The 16,437-nt window shown below is 46.8% G+C and overlaps 1 protein-coding gene across 9 annotated transcripts in view; it reads left to right on the top strand.

Moving 5' to 3' along the window:
• Positions 1 to 16,437, top strand: part of ANKRD11 (ankyrin repeat domain 11) — a 129,945-nt gene that overhangs the window by 90,972 nt on the left and 22,536 nt on the right. For 8 of the 9 annotated variants that reach the window (XM_006926769.3, XM_025042689.1, XM_006926767.3 and 5 more), the window contains one exon: positions 5,245 to 5,383. In XM_006926769.3, coding sequence (XP_006926831.1) covers positions 5,245 to 5,383 — 139 coding nt within the window. Of the gene's footprint in view, positions 1 to 5,244; positions 5,384 to 7,287; positions 7,352 to 16,437 lie in introns of those variants that run through there. The other variant, XM_025042692.1, reaches the window with a different exon arrangement.

Below are 16,437 nucleotides of genomic sequence, written 5' to 3'. Positions count from 1 at the left end.
GGTGCTGTAACCCCGTGATCTGGCCACCTTCATCCAAGAGGAGTAACTATAAAAGTGACCTCAGTTTTGAAGCTGGAAGGGCGTGATTGATGTAGCCTTGGCCTGTAGCTGCTGCTTCCTGTGGTTTTATGGGCAGTTCTTGGACAAGGCCACAGTAAACGGAGTCCACGGGACTGTAGATCTTCATGCTCCTTCTGATCCTGGGGGAGTTCTGGGAGCAGATTCCAAAAGAAATCCATTGAAAAACAGAAGGTTATGTTCCAAAAATGAAATCACAGAAAGGATGATGGTGGGTCCACTTACCATGGATCTTAGGCCCCCGAGAGTGTTGGCTCTTTTCAGGTTTCAGACAGGCTTTCTGGTGGCAGTGAAGTCAGATTATTGTCAGATGGACTCCTGTGGTCTCTCTGACCTAGAGAATCTTGGTCGTTGGGATTTCTGCCTGCCTGCCTGCCTGCCTGTCTATTTTGCGAGGGCAGAGGGAAATAGAGAAGAACTGCAGAGGAAATGAGATGTGCCAAGCTCAGGGCCTGTTCTACTCCCAGAGCTGGAGAGCAGGTTGCACATCACTTACAAGTTTCTGCTCATTTACCTAAAAGGGCTTCTCCAACTGCTGATTTAAATTGAGCAGCACCTGCCTGCCCTGCACCCTCTCTGCTCTTTACACTATGTGATCCTCCTCTGTAGTATTTAACTCCCCTCTGACACCCCTGCATTTGCTTGTCTTGTGATCTCCCATCATGAGTAAGCTCTCAGGAGGAGCCACTTTGTGTTCTAACAATGCTGTATATGCTGGGCACTCACTAGACATTATTGTGCAAATGATGACACCCTCAGATGTTCAAATCCAATTTCACAAATGAAGGCAGGTCAGACCTCTGAGAAATGAGAGACACACAGATTGGAAAGAAAGGAGTGATGCTGTTTTTTCTCCCAAATGACATGATCATGTATGGAGAAAATCCTAAGAAATCTACACAAAAGCTCCAAGAACTAAGGAGTGAGCTTAGCAAGGTTACATAATATAGAGCCAGTATGCAAAATATGTGTCTGAATATTATTAATGAACAATCGGCTACTAAAATTTAAAAATACTTTATAGTAGTGTCAGAAATATGGATTATTTAGGGATAGATTTGATGAAAGATGTGCCAGACCTATACCCTGAAAGCTATAAAACATTGCTGAGAGAAATTAGGCAGACCTAAAAAAATGGAGAGTTAACATCATGTTTACTTATCAAAAAACTCTTAATATTGTTTAGATACCATTTCTCCCCCAGTTGATCTATAGATTCACTATAATGCCACTCAAAATCCTTGTGGGCTTTTTGGTAAGAATTAAGTAGCTGATTCTGAAGTTCATATGGAAATTCAAAGGACCTAGAATAACCAAAACCTTTTTGAAAGAGAACAGAGTTGGAGGACATAATCTGATTTCAGTCTTTACTATAAAGCTACAATAATAAGATAGTGTGGCATTGGCCTAAGACAGGCACTCATACATGTATGGTCAATGCTTTTCAACAAAGATGCTAAGGCAACTCACTTGGGAAAGGATAATCTTTTCAACAAATGGAGGTGGAACAATTAGATTGACATATTTATGTTGTTTTTAGTGGCTAATATAATTTTCATTCCTATTGGATTCTTTCACTGTTGGTCATTTATAGATAAGAGTTTACCATAGTTAAGATAGTTCCAGGGCGAATGTGTCAAGTGGACTTATGACCATCTTCCAAACAATTATTACAACTTTTCCCCCTGCGTGGGGCTGTGGCGGATTACAAGCTGGCCTTCCTCTTTGTTCTGTGATGCGTGTAGAGACCCCTCCTCAGGCTTATTGTAAGGATACATGAGATGACACTGGCTGACCGGGTCACCACCTGGTTGTCCTGTGCTAGCTGTTACCGCCCTGGCAGTTTTTATGGCACATTAGGGTCTGACATGGAAGTGGCTGATAAGATTGAATTTGTTTCAGGTGTTCTTTTATCTTTTAGCATTTAGGAAATAAAAACATGTTGTAATGTGTACAATTGGTTCCTGTTATGATTCTTATTTTACTAGTAAAGACAGCTCAGCCCTGCCCCCAGCCCAGCTGCTCAGCAGGGTTCTGAACCCAGGTCTGCCCTGAGAACTGTGCACCCTCTGTATGGCTCAGGGCTGAGCCCCTACTGCACTCCAGGTGCACTGCAGGTGTTTGCTCCTCCCTGTACAGCTAGTAAGGTGAGGAGCTGGGATTTTAAAACTTCTTGTGAACTTTTTAGTGAAGGATAAAATGTACATCTTGTATTTTGTTTTTAAAACGTGGGATAACCTCCATCCAGATAAAAATATACCAGCATTGCTAGTCTCCTGGGAGAGTTCCCGTGTAATAGTCTGCAGTAGCACTTCTGACAGAAGTGACTTCTGTTTGTTCTGACATCTATCACTGTTGATAAGTTTTCACTGTTGGGATTTACATGCGGGGATCAGGTTTTCACTATTACATCTGATTTACAGATTTTTTTCTTATCAGTTCTCTTTATTGCTGTGTAGTATGAATGTTCGTTAATTTATTTATCCATTCTTCTGCTGAGGAACATTTGGGTTCTTTACAGTTTGGGATATAACAGAGTAATGACATGAAGATATGTATATTGGGTATTTTCCTCAATGGTAGATATGGTTTAATAGTTTGTCAAAGTTATTGTACAAGTTCTGCAGTCCCGAGAGATGCAAGAGTTCAGGTTGACCCACATTCCTGCCAACATTTGGTGGTAATGGTTTGATTTTAGTCATGCTCGTAGGTGTGTAGTGGTATCCTGTGGTTTTATTTGTGTTTTTCTTAATGCAGAACACCTTTCTAGATATTAATTGGCTATACAGACATTTTCCTTTGCAAAGTGCATATTCAGATCTTTTGCTCATTAAAAAAAATTGTTTTTCAGTGAATGTGATTATAGTCACCCTTGCCTCACTCCCACTCTCAGGGAAACACCTAGTCTTCTGCACCTGAGCAGTGTCGGCTGTCAGGTCCTGGGTCCCCTTTGTCAGGGTTCCTTCTCTCCATGTGCTGAGATTTCATTTCAGGATCAGTGTAGAATGTTATCACAGGCCTTTTATGCAGCTATTGAGATCATATGATTTTCTTTATTTTCTTCATGTGGTGAATTACATTAATGTTTGAATTTCTTGCATTCCAGAATACTTTGTTATTGCTATTATTATTTATGTATTTTTTTATATAGCCATAGATCAGATTCACCAACTGGGCCAGGAGTTTTCTTGGTGGGCAAGTGATTATTACAGTTTGAGGTTTTTGCTGGTGGGTTCTGTTCTCGCAATGCTGGCATCACAGGTGCAGATAGTGACAGACATCGCTATTTCCTGACACCCTAGGTACACTGGAGGGTGAGTTGGCATATCTAGCACCTGTGTGGCTCCATCTTCCAGGAGTCTTTCCTCATTCTAGCCGCATTGTCCATGGCTTGGCTCTGTCCAGTGGCCCTTCTTTATACTCCAGATGCCCTTGGAGCTGGCATAGCACTCCCTGGTCACTTGAGGGTGTTTCTCATTAATTGCTAAGGTTGGTGGATGCTGAGGCTGATCAGGCTGGAGGACAATCAGGGCCATAGGAAATGGGAATGCAGTGGTGCTTGGTGTTGGCAGTTGCCTCCTCCCGGGAGCACCCCAAGGGCTCTGGGGCTGTGAGGGCAGCATGGGTGGCATGGGGGTATGGCTGTGATTGTACCATGCTTACCAACAGCTTCCCTGGGGGAAATAACAGAAAGAAAGTTTGCTGGTGGGGAAGGGAGCATATATTTGTAACAGTACTGTTTTCCACAGTGTACCAATTTTGCTGACCAGTGGGGTAGGCTGTGTGTAGGCTGCCTGTACTACACAGGGTCGATGTACATCCTCCCTGGAGTCTCTCAATGCACTGTGGACTGGGTGGGGAGGTTAGAGTCCTGATGCCTCTACCCACCCCAATCTGTGTGTGCCAGGAGCAAATGAGCCAAAGAGTTGGTTAGAATTTAGAAAATTTCACTGAGCACCCCTACTCAGAATGGTACTGTCCACTGAGGGGTTGGATCCAGGATATCCAGTTGCTATAGCCAGCGAGGCAGTGCTCAATTCATCACCCCACCTCCACACACACCCACGCACCTTTTGCATTTTGAGATAGGGCTGCCCTACCCTTTCCCCTCTCCTAAGGCTCTGCATACTGCCATTTCCACAGGTGACCTCCTTACCTCATGTGGTGCAGCACTGCATGGTGAACAGTTGAATTTACACGGCCAGCATGCACTGAGCCCTCCTCATCCTCTTGAGTGGGCATTGTCTCCCATTTTACAGATGATGACATCGAGACAGACACAGTGCTATACTTGCCCAAGGCTGGCTAGCTGGTCCGGTCGAAGCTGGAACTTTGGCTTCTGGGTCCTTACCTTGCAGGAGAGACCAGCCCTGAGATTAGAGCAAGGAAGGGAGATTATGGTGATGTGCCCCACCAACTCTCCAGCTAGCTCTTGCCTTGGAGTGGGTCACCTGCACCAGGTTTGAAGCTGTGGGTTCTGTTCTGGGACTGATGCTTGGCCTGCAGGATCTGTCCTAAAGACAGCCCCACAGTGCTGTGCCTGGAAGCAGCACAAGCACCTAGGGGTTTTATGAGGCCATGTGGAGCCATGCAGGGGACATCAGACAGGGAAGAAAGAGAGCCCAACCCCTTCACAAGGAAGGGGGAAGAGCAGCATCTTTGGGACTGATGTACTCACGGGTGGGCAGGCAGGGCAGCTGGGCCCCTTTGTTCTACAGGGAGAGTTTCTGGTGGAAATCAGGACTCTACCTGTTCACACCCCTTTTTGAGGCTCTAGTACCTCGTTATTAGATCTCTCCTTGGGAAAATGGGTTTGGAGACATCTGTCTCTGTATGTTCTGTTTTCCTCATTTTTGTTAGCCATAACAAAAGTCTTTTCTCAAGACTCCTCTGGGTTTAGGACAAGAAGTAGGGCTGTGTGGGATCATGGACAGGGCTCAGCCTCAGCTCTGGTTCGTGAAGTACCTGGTGGCAATTGGGGCTATCTGGCCTGGGGAAGAAAACAGAGTGAAGCCATATGTGCACACCTGAGTCTGGAAGATAGGGGGGCTGTCAATTGTCCAAATAAGAGATTTGTTTTAACTGGCACATAAAACCATAGTAGACATGAGGATTTTGAGACTTTATTTTGAGAATGATGTCTGAAAGTGTCACTTTCTTTTCTAGGATAAAGATAAAGTTTCTCTGACCAAGACCCCAAAACTGGACCGCAGTGATGGAGGGAAGGAGGTGAGAGAGCGAGCGACTAAACGGAAGCTGCCCTTCACCGTGGGGGCCAATGGAGAGCAGAAGGACTCGGACACAGGTACCTGGCACCCGGTGCTGCCTGTGCCCCTCCCAGTGTCTCCCATTCCCTTGCTCCCTCCTGACTGCCTCCGGGTCATCATCACCTGGCCCCGTCCCACATCACACCTGCCAGATTCTTCCACAGAAAGTGTCTTTAACCCTCATCCTTCAGGGGTCTCCTGACACTGGACTTGGCTGGGGTAGTGTCCCTAGACCATTTGAGAAGTCCTCCTGCAGATCTAGGGGCTAGCCTACAGCAAGGCCTCATCGCTCCTTCTCCTGATGTTCAGAGTGACTCGGAGCTGATAGGAAAGATTTACACACACAATATTTGCATAAATGTGCAAAGTAGAAATGCTCCCCCAGTCCCCAGCACACCTAGGGGACTTTCTAGTGTGTATTTAGCTGTGAGGCTCCCAGGCACTCAACTCTGTGCTCTGTTTAGTCCCCTGAAAATTTTTCATTGGAGGATAAACATGGTTTCCCTCAGGGCTACAAAAGCACATATTAAACCCAGTTGTTTGAAATAAAAGCCAAAGGGACCACTGAAAATGAGCAGGAGCCAGTGCAGTCTTTCTGTGTCAGGGGCCCTGGATGTGAGTGTGTGTGTACATTTGTGTGCACGTGTGTACATGTTTATGCGTGCATGGAAGTGTGTACGTGTGTGTGAGCATGTTGCTTACACAAGTGTGTGCATTTGTGCGTGTCTGCATGTATGCGTGCATGTCTCTGTGCCTTTGAGTGTGTGCACGTGAGGGGTTAGTAATACGTGGTGTGTGCATTTTCAAGTTGATTCCATCTTGAGCTGTTCACTGGGACATGTGCTATAACCAGGTAGTAACCCAACCTCCCTCCTGCTGGTCAACACTCTCTTCCTCTTGATCCTGGTGCCTAGGGGCCTTCCCAGCCTGCTGGTCATCTGATTGCTCTGCAGACTTGTAGGCCAGTTGCAAGCCAGGGGTGAGAAGGGGTGCAGAACACACAGAGGGCCACAGGGCCTGGAAACCTGCAGAGCTATTGGGTGGGCCCTGGCTTTCACGGAATGAAGCCGTAGGACAGGAAGCAGAGGCTTTGCAAGGATGGGGTGTGGGTGGGGGCTTCCTGCATATGAGGATTTGTGTCAGGTACTGAAATAAGATAAAAGTATAAGATAATTGGGAGAAATGGCAGAGAGAACATCCTGGAAATGAGTGTTCAAAGCTTTACAAGAGATCACAAAGAGAGCAGGTTCACGATAGCTGGGCAGACACTTTAGTTAAAAGCCAGTGAAGTGGATTTGGTTTTGCCAGCTGGTATATGAGGAAGATGGCATGAGTTCTGCAGGATCCTTCACGAAGGTTGGACTAAGCCATGGTTCCTGTCACTGAGCAGGCATGTTGGGCAAGGGAAAGGGTGGGCGTGCAAGGTGGGGAGGGGGCCAGTACTCTGTGGATGAGCAGCAGAGCAGAGGGAGGGAGTGTGGGTACGTGTGAACACAGGGCTCTTGGCAGAATGGAGGGGCTCACAGGGATTCTGTGTCTCAGACTTTAGGTCCAGAGGAGATCAGACCAGACCTGGACATCCTCTCCTGCTTTTGGTGCCTGTGCCAGTTCTAGTTGTAGAGGGTGTGCTGTTGCTATTGGTTATTGGCTTTCTGGATGGTGGGGGTCTGCAGGTTAGTGTCAGACCACTGGGACATTCCTGTGAGTCCCCAAAGCCTTGCTTTCAGAGTTAAGGAGAGTATCAGAACGTCTACCTCCCAGGAGAACGGTGCTGTCTGAGCAGAGGTGATGCTGCTGCATTCCTCCAGAGCGTGCCTGGGGCAGATGTTCTTGTCTGTTCGCCCTGTCCGGTCGGTAGGATGTCTTTGCTGGGCCCATTATATTGTGTTGGTGGTTTCTGGGGTCTTTGTGCTCCATTTGTTGATGGTTATCATCTCAGCAGGTGTCCACACTGATTCTCTGGGGCATCTAGAAGATACTTGGGGCACACAGGAAATCACTGTGAGGTATGAAAAATGAAGAACACTTAGAAAATAGAATTTTCTAAGCAAAGACTGTATTAACAAAAATCTAAATATATGTGAAATATAATATTTGCCCTCCTATGTTTATTTTCCTTTTGGGGGATGATTTTAATATGTAATTTTCTTACACACCTGCTCTTTTACTGTAACAAAGCTAGATTTTCCAGTGAGATGACTCTGATGTCAGGCATTGCTTTTATCAGGAGCCTCTAAAACTAGCTGATCTGTGTGCACCACACACAGCAGTGGGAGGCCCTCTGCCCGGGCCCTGCTGGCCCTGCACACTATAGTTATTTACTGGTTACCTGTCTTCTTCTTACCTGTACTTCTTGGTAAGCAGGATACCTGAGCTGGGCACTAACTCTGCACTAACCCTAGGAGCATTTTTTTGCTTGAAAATGGAGTTAGATGGAGTGAGGCCGTTTCTCTGAGAGGCATATACTTTTGGCTGCCCTGCTGCAGGGCTGTGCCTCCATCTGTCAGGAGGAAGGAGAAGAAACACAGGGGAGAATGATTAATTTTGATGAGTGACTGAGATAAAGAGATGCTGGTCCCCTTGGGTGAGGGAGGGTCCTCAGGAGCAACAAACCTGAAGGGGTATTGGGTATGAGGGTGCCATGTGTTCTGCTCTTCTGTGTTCCTTCAGCGCCCTCTGCTGGGAGGATGCTGTCCGGTGCTCCCTGTAAGGGGGACTCAGCAGAAGGTTTCAGAAAATGGGATTCTGAGTGGCAAATGTTTTCCTTGACTGTGCCCCAAATGGGGAGAGGCTGATGAGCCCCCTCCAGAGACCACTGCCTAAGAACCTTCTCCTGTTTCCTAGACCCGCAGGAGTGGTTGCACGTGACCCAGCCCACAGGAGGCCAGCCTCCGCAGCGCTTAGTCAGGGCTGGGGGCGGCTTGCCAAGAACAACACGGCTCCGTCTGTGGCGAAAGCTGGAAATACTCTGCGTGTCTAAGCTCGATCAAAGCCAGTCCACCCTGAGGTGGTTTGTCATTTTAGCTGTCCACATAGCACCCTGGACAGTTCATGTCCAGGTGAATATGAGCATGTGTCAGGAACTGCTTCTGTGTCCTTCCAAAAGCTCTGGCCAGAACCAGGTCTTTGTTTGGTCTGGGTGCAGACTACACATGCTGCATCTCAGCTCCTCCGGCCTAGGCCTGAAGCAAGTCCGGCTGTCTAGGAAAAACAAGCAGTCCCAGAGCCCGCTCCTCCCGTTGCCTCAAAAGGAGGCAGCCCCTCCATCAGAGAGGAGGGCACTCCATCAGGACATTCTTTCCCAGGCAGGTCATCTGAGGAGGCTCAGCCTTCCCGGCTGCCTGCTGCTGCTCTTGGTGTAAAGCGTTTTGCCACTTAATTGTTCACAATGAAGTTATATGATGTCTGGTACTTGCTTGAAATTATACTATTCTGTCTACTTTTTACATGTTTCAGTTTCTTCACAACTTGAAAAAAAATTATATACATAAATACTCTTTAGGTCGGTTTAGATGATTACCTACTCTCTTCAGTCTTCCTACATAAGATTTTTGCTCCATTACAGTTTTCCATCTCTTAGCCTGAACATTTGCCTGTTGCTTCCTACCTGGATCCACAGGTGGGCCCTGCTTGTCGCTAGAGGCCACGTGGTCTCCCTCTTAAGAGCTGCTTTGCCAGAAGAGCTGGCAGCTGCCTATTCTCAACATCTGAATATGTTTTTGGAATGAGGAAAAATTAAGATTTTCTTACTTTGCTTCTACCTTGTGAATAAGACTTGTCTCTGGTACCTAGGCTGTTTGTTCATCAGTGCTGAAATTTAAACTGCTCATTCATTCAGTGTTTGTGATTTGGGAACACTCACCTATTTACTGAAATCATGATCACCCTGGTTCTGTAAGATGGCAAAAGGCTGGGCTGGCTATTGTGACTTATCCAGGGCATTCCCCTATTTGTGAAAGGAAGACATTATTTCTGCCGACATTAGTTCAAACTTCTTGGAACTCAACACCATGCCCTGCTGAGCACTGGAGGTGACTCGTGCATGACTGTGAAGGGGCTTCTCCTACTTGCTCACTGAGTGCTGGACTGGCAGAGAGAGATCAAGGCAGTGCCATGGGAAAGTGATACTGCTGTGTTCTGACAAGACTCTCAAAGCTAGGACTGGGGTAGGATGCTTTCTCCACATATAGGAAGAGCCCTGCCTCAGTCTGCACTGAGTGCCTGATCACATCCCATTTCAAAGCAGAGTCGAGAAGAAGGGCAGGCTGGGCCCACTTCTTTGTGGCTCTTACCTCACACCGTATGTCTACACTTGGGTTCTGCCCATTCTTGACCTGCCATTGCCATGAAATAAAGATGAGTTCTGTTAACACAGAAAAGAGATGGCATGTGGATGTTGGTGAGCAGCCAGTGGGACTACAGGGCAGAAGGAGGTGAGGGGAACCCAGCATATGCCCCTTCTATGGTGGTCAGAATGTGAATGTGAAAGCCCAGTTTATCTGAAGAACCAGGAGCAGTCACTCATGAAGAAGCACATCCAAATAAAATATTTCCAAATAATTAAGAATTCCATGTGATTGACCTCTGGTCAGGCTATTTCCAAATGACTTTTCCTCTTAAAACTTGAAGAACAGTTTCTTCTTATATAAAGGGGAGTTTGGACTAGCAAAGGAAGATTCTTATTTAAAATTTAATTTTTCCAAGTTGCAGAAAAGGTGTTAGTCCACGGGGTATCATGGCCTCCCTTAGGGCCCCTATAAGTGTGCTTCACCAGGTAGCCAGGCCCATGCTGTCAAAATAGCATAGGTGAGTCAGGTCCCCACAACTCCCAGGACCCCTCATGTAGTCCAGCTCATAACCACAACTGATTACAGTGACAGTACACAAAGCAAAGTCAGCACAGGGAAGAGGCACAGCTTTTAGTTCTCCCCTTAGAGTTCGCGGGGTCGTGAGGATGCTGGAGAGTATAGTAGACTAGGTAAGCCTGTAGAAGGGAGGGCACCAGGAAGGCACAAGAGCCTGTCTGGATTCATTCTGGTGAGACACTGGGACTCTGACTCTATTTCTTACTTTTCTGTGCCACTCAATGTTTTTATCTGTAAAGCTCTAAACTGAGGAGTTCGTGGTCCTGACCTATGAAGTTGTGTGTGGGGGGTTTACAGCAAGCACTCCAAGCTCTGGGAGGAGTCTGGCCCAGGATGTAGCCACTCCACTGATGGCTGCTCTCAAGGTCAGGGCGAAGGCCTATGCAGGCAGGTCCTGGGACTAGCAGTATTAACACACACAGTTCAGGCATAGCTACAGGTTTGAATTATGATTTTTTTTTTTTTTTTTTAATTTTTAAAATTCTCAGTATGCTTCTATGTGGTGAAAGTGACAAGAACTGTTTTGGAGGCTTATCTGGGCTCTTTATGCTGATATCACTTTCTTATATTCTGGCTTCCTGGTCACAATAGCCCTCATCAAATTTCCACACACCTGTGGAACAGGGGGACCATCGTTGCCTCACGTAGAGATGAAGAAACCCAACTGTAGAGGTCATGCAGCCAGTGAACTGGGAGAGCCGTCCACCTACACTGCAGGAGGAGGAGATATCTGAGTGGACCCAACTGCTCCTCTGGAGAGAGGAGATTAAGATTAGAGAAGTAGGGACTGGCTGAGTCACATAGACCCTCTTTAAAAAAAAAAAAAAAAGATCAGTGTTGCTAATTTCTAAAAAAAGGAAAGAAAGAAGTTGATACAAATTAGAAAATTGGAAGGAGAAGCCAGTTACAACTACAACCTAAACATCAGACAGTGTCCCACCACGCTGGTTAAGTGGGACAGTGTTCTATTTGGGTCCTGGAGTTTTCCATCTTGCTGAATTTGAAGAATTGGAGTGTAATGCTTAGGTAAACATGACAATTTCTCTTGTAACTCATTACCTGCCTGATTTGGATAGTCTGTCTTGTGTGTGGACTATGAATCAGGCTTCTTGGTCAGAAGTATTTTATGACTCTGAACATCAAGGTTAGGCCACATGGTTGGTGTGGGAGGCATGCTCCTGAGGCCAAGTGAGACACAAAGAAGCTGTCAAGATAGCTGCTTCCCTGTTGCCTGACCACCCCACCTCCTGCATACTTACCTGAGCTTTACCTGACACCATGATGAACTTCGCAATTTCACAGTGGCACCACTAAACGCTCTCCCATGGAGTAGAGTCAAGATGGTATTGAAGTCCATGGCCATGCTACCCTGAACAAGCCCAATCCTGTCTGATCTCGGAAGCTAAGCAGAATTGGGCCTGGTTAGTACTTTTGAATGGGAGACCACCTAGGAAGACCAGGTGCTGTAGGTATAAGAAATAAAAAAATAAAGGATTGTAAGCTGACAAGGTCCTTGCAATCTGTGAGGTCAACCAAGGACTGCCTCACCTAAAAAAAAAATAAAAATAATAAATAAATACATACGTACATACATACATACACAGATGGTATTGACAACTTAGAATTTTATAGTGGATCATAGGAGTTACAGATTTCCCTTTTGACAATATGGTGGACTGTGTTTCCTGGAAAACCTCTCTCTAGGAAAACCTAGGAATTAGAAGTGGTAAATGATAAACATAATGGATGAGCATCTGAAGTCCCCAGGGGCTAAGAACAGTCACAGTTGGGATGCATGTCTGCCCTGGCTGCCAGCTGCAAGTCTGCTGGGGCAGCAGTGGGAAGGCCAAGGGCCTCACACAGTCAGGCCCATGAGAAGGCATTCCTTTTTTTTTTAGGTACTTTGTTTCTTTCGAGAGGTCTCTTTAGAGACTAACCCACCCTACCCACTTTGTAGGGCTGTCACTTGGATGTGTGCTACCATATGCCATTGGAAATACCTTGCGCTCCCTCCAGTCCCAGACCAGAGACAGGCTTTCATGCAGCTTCCTGGGCCCCAGAGTTCAGATGAGCACAAGTTAAAACTACAGACCATGGTGAAGAAACCTATCTTGAGAGAAGTTCAGCCCCAAGGACTTCATGCCTTGGATGATTAGATACAGAATGTGAAATTAGGGGAATGTAATGAAAGAGGAAATTGAAAACACAAGCACAGAACAAGAAACTGTCTAAAAAGATCATGTAGAGTTTTAAAAATTATAAAATGGAACATAGGCAGTAAAAATTATCACTAAAATTATAATTCAATGGTCAGGTTATATAGCTTAATAGATACAGTGTAAGAAAGAATTAGTGAATTGGAAGTTATAACTAAAGAAACTGCCTAGACTAAGGCATAGAAAAAGAGATAGGAAATATGAAAGAGTTTGGTTACTTGATGTGGAGGAGAGACTGAGGCTCAGTGTTGGCATCTAACCAAGGAGAGAAGTGGAGACACCAGTGCTCAAAGAAGACGGAAAAATCTTGTGTCTGTGAAAACAGGAGTCTTCAATTCAGGGAACATAGTGTATTACGAGCAGGGGAAAGAAATGATTATATATATAGGTATTTTATGGTGAAATTACCGAACAGCACAGAGAAAATGTTAAAAGTGGCAGGGAGAGGAGACATTGCCTACAGGCAGCAAGCTGACCTCCTGGTAACAGCATGGAAGCCAGAAGCCACAACCCCACAGAACTGGACACTCTTGACTGGTTTTGATGGGGAAACCTTCCAGAAGCTCACTCTGTGTCCTTGCTGCCATAATTCACTATAACTCAGACAAGTCTTTTCTCAGACAAATGGATACATCTGAGATCTACTGGAGAGTGAGATTCAGTGGGAGGAAATGGGCTCTGGACACTGACTCCTGCACACAAAGGTCCCTCAGAACCATCTGCCCTTGGTAGCACCCACTCCCCTGGGAAAAGGCCCCATTCTAACCAGACAGCTGCAGTAAAGAGTGTAGGAGTATGTCCCAGAAGGCCTGGGATAAGGAAAAAGGAGTTTAGTAGGAAATCCAGTGACAGCCTGAAGAGGGTGGGGATTCTTGCATTTGCCGATTGGGTGATCACATACCAAGAAGGGATGATGAAACATACACTGACTTCACAGAGACCAGAGAGGTGAACGTGTGGAAGAATAAAGGTGCTGTAGAAATCTGTGGTGCTATCACATCACTGTGTTTTCCTAAAGATGATGCAGGGGGACTGTCTTTCATTCATCAGCCTAAAAGGAGTTTCACAGCTGACATTGGAATACCAGGAACACAGTAGGAGTGAGGAAGACAACAGACAGACTTGAGGGAACAGGAAGAAAGGATCCAGGAGGAAGACAGCCCTGCTGCAGCCATTGGGATCTTGGGCCCAGCTTTTTCCCAGCCATGCTTTCCAGCACTCCACCTTCCCTGGAACACTGCCTCTAGGCTCCACACTGCTGTCACCTGCAAAGCCCTTGGACCTCATGTGCAAGCTGCGGACCACAGGTCCCCTTCTGCAACCCTCCCTCTCCTCCTCCCCAAGTCTAAGTCTGGGGGAAGTTTTATAGATGGGCCTGTCAGAGCCATGCTCTTGACCTGCACTTGCTGCTCTGGCTGTCAACCTGGAACTGCCAGTTTTCCACTCTGCAACTTGGCAACGGCCATTTGGAATTCAAATAAATTCTACTTTGTTTCTGGTTGGATATTAGAAACAAAAAATTAGCAGAATACCAAAGGAGCTTGCCAGTTGTTCCAAGTGTTTTTCCTCTTGCCCTTTACCCAACATTGCACTGGTGGAGGGAGTATGTTTCCCAGCTGGGGTTGGAGGCAGGTTTTACAGCCTCCCACCTCCATGGGATCAGTTTCACATTGTCTGGCCTTTGGGTTGACCCTTGCCAACAGAACACAGTGGGTGAGGCCAGGCTGGGTGGCCTCTGGGAGGATGGCAGTGGGACTGCTTCTGTAGCTTGCAGCAATGTCCTTTGTGCATGTTGGGCTTCAGTTCCTCCTCTCAGCATGGAGGGGTTCCTTCTGCAGACAGAGCTTCTGAAGGCTCTCCCTCCACTGAGACAGCCTGGCTGAACTCAGACCCTCACTGTTGAGATTGGCATCTTAGATCTAATTACATTTGGGTTTTTTCCCCTGTCTTAGGACACTGTAAAACATCCACTTAAGCCCAGTGAGGTCCGTGTGAGAAGACTCCTCCTTTAATGCATATGTGGCAGCTTGAGGCTCCTGTGAGGGTATTTGATTACTAGGAGAGAGCGTCTATACCCTACTCTCAGCATCATCAAGAGTGCCTACAGCTCTTGAGGCCACTGGGGAGAGGGAAGACACAATCCTGCTTTTGCTGAAGCTCAGTGACAGCAGAAGCAGAGGGAGGAATGGTGGTGAGGTGTGTTGCTATGGGGAGGGACTGCCTGCCTGCCATGCACGAGTGGCTGTCTCCACACTCCATACCTGACCTTTGTCCCTTCTTGAAACTGCAAGCTGGTTACCAGTGGGTCCTAGTCTGTAGTGGGTGACAAATTCTGTTGCTGCCAAAAGGCCTCTGGACAAAAGGCCACCTTTTCTCAGCCCCTACTCGGGGAATGTGGGCTGAGCTCCTGGAGGTCCTTCTTCACCTCTTTGACTCCTAGAGTCTACTACCTGCACTGGTGCTTGAAGACAGTGGCTCTGGTGCCTCCTGCTTGGTTTCTCTGGCATCTTAAAATTGTTGTCACGTGTATCCTAAAGATATCTCACCTAGACCTTGCCCTGTCCTCCCTTGGGTCCACCTAGCACCCCTAGTGTTCACACAGAGCAAAGAAGCAGTGCTTTTATATCTGAACTTATTTAGTGAGATTAGCAAATATCACCCACAACCAGGAATTCTCCACACTGCTTTTCTGAGATTCTGTTTTCATCCTCTTCCCAGTGAGCTTCCTGTCTCCGCAGCCCTAGGTGAGGGAGAGGCAATGGGCCTCTTGAACTGTGTGTGCTCAGCAGAGGCACCTTGGGCAAAAGCCCCTGAGAGCCTGGAGGCTGTTTGAGACCAAGCAGTGCTTTCTGGGAGATTGGGCAGAAGTGGGGTCGAGCTTGCAGAGTGCAGGGAGTGTACATGTGCCTTCCTCCCACCTTCCTTTTAGGGGATGACAGTGGACACTCAGAACCCTGTGTTGGAAACACCTCAGTGGTGAGGCATCAGCACCCTCTCTGTAGAGGTGAGCTGGTCAGCTGGTTTGTGCTTATATAGAGTAGCTATGGAGGTGGGTCTGGCTGTCCCACTGGTCTAGTTTCTGTCATTGTTTATACCTTGGCAATGGAAAGCTCCGTCGTCGTCATCATCATCATAATATGTTGTATAAACAAGCAGCAAATGGCCAAGTGGGTAAACATAAAGAAGGGAGGCAGAGCATTTAAACCAAATATCCTGATTCAGGTAATGTGGCTTCTGGTCACCTCTAAAGTAGGGCATAGCTTCTTGGAACTTATTGGAGCACTGAGCCAGAGCTGCTGCTGTTCAAGTTTGTCGTCCTGTGCAGAGGCTTCTGTGAAGGCCCTTGCTGCTGAGATGTGACTTGAGGCTCCACCTCTTAGAAAGGAGGTTGTAGAGAGAATGGGGGACGAATTGGGGTCGGGGTCCTTGGTTGTCAACAAACAGCATTCTTTCTGGAATTTACTTCCTTTCTTGGACTTGTGCTTGTGGATTGGTTAAAGACTGACTGTTGCTGGTGGTGGCCTGCGGTGTCTGAGTTATCACCTCCACACAGGAATCAGCATTCTCACCAAGTCACAACTTTAGTTTTTAAAAAGGCAATTTTAAAAACTTTATAAAGAAATAGTTTATAAAAAAACTCTTCTTAAGAAAATAGAAAGTGACAGACACGTTTGTGGGGTGGTAAATAGGATATTGTTCTCGGAGGGAGCGGACAAAGTGGACATGTGACCTGTTTTAGTCCGTGTTTCACAGACATCACCCACCTCTCTAGGGTCAAGTCCTAGCCAGGGAACCAGCCGAATGACCTGGAGAGAGGGGCTCCTCCCATGTGCCAAGTGGGAAGCAAGGGAAATACCCCTCAGAGGAGAGTTTCAGAGACCTGCGTCTCCTTTCCTGCTTGCAACTTGCACCCGTGAATTAGAACACGCCACAATATCTTGCTCTGCATAAGGGCTTCACCCAGAAAGCATGGGCTGTGGGGGAGGGTTCCAAGGCTCTTGACCAACCTTA

Source organism: Pteropus alecto, unplaced genomic scaffold (genome assembly GCF_000325575.1).
Source record: "Pteropus alecto unplaced genomic scaffold, ASM32557v1 scaffold7, whole genome shotgun sequence".
NCBI lineage: Eukaryota > Metazoa > Chordata > Mammalia > Chiroptera > Pteropodidae > Pteropus > Pteropus alecto.
Note: the sequence above shows the minus strand (reverse complement) of the source record. Positions and strands in the feature narration are given on the sequence as shown.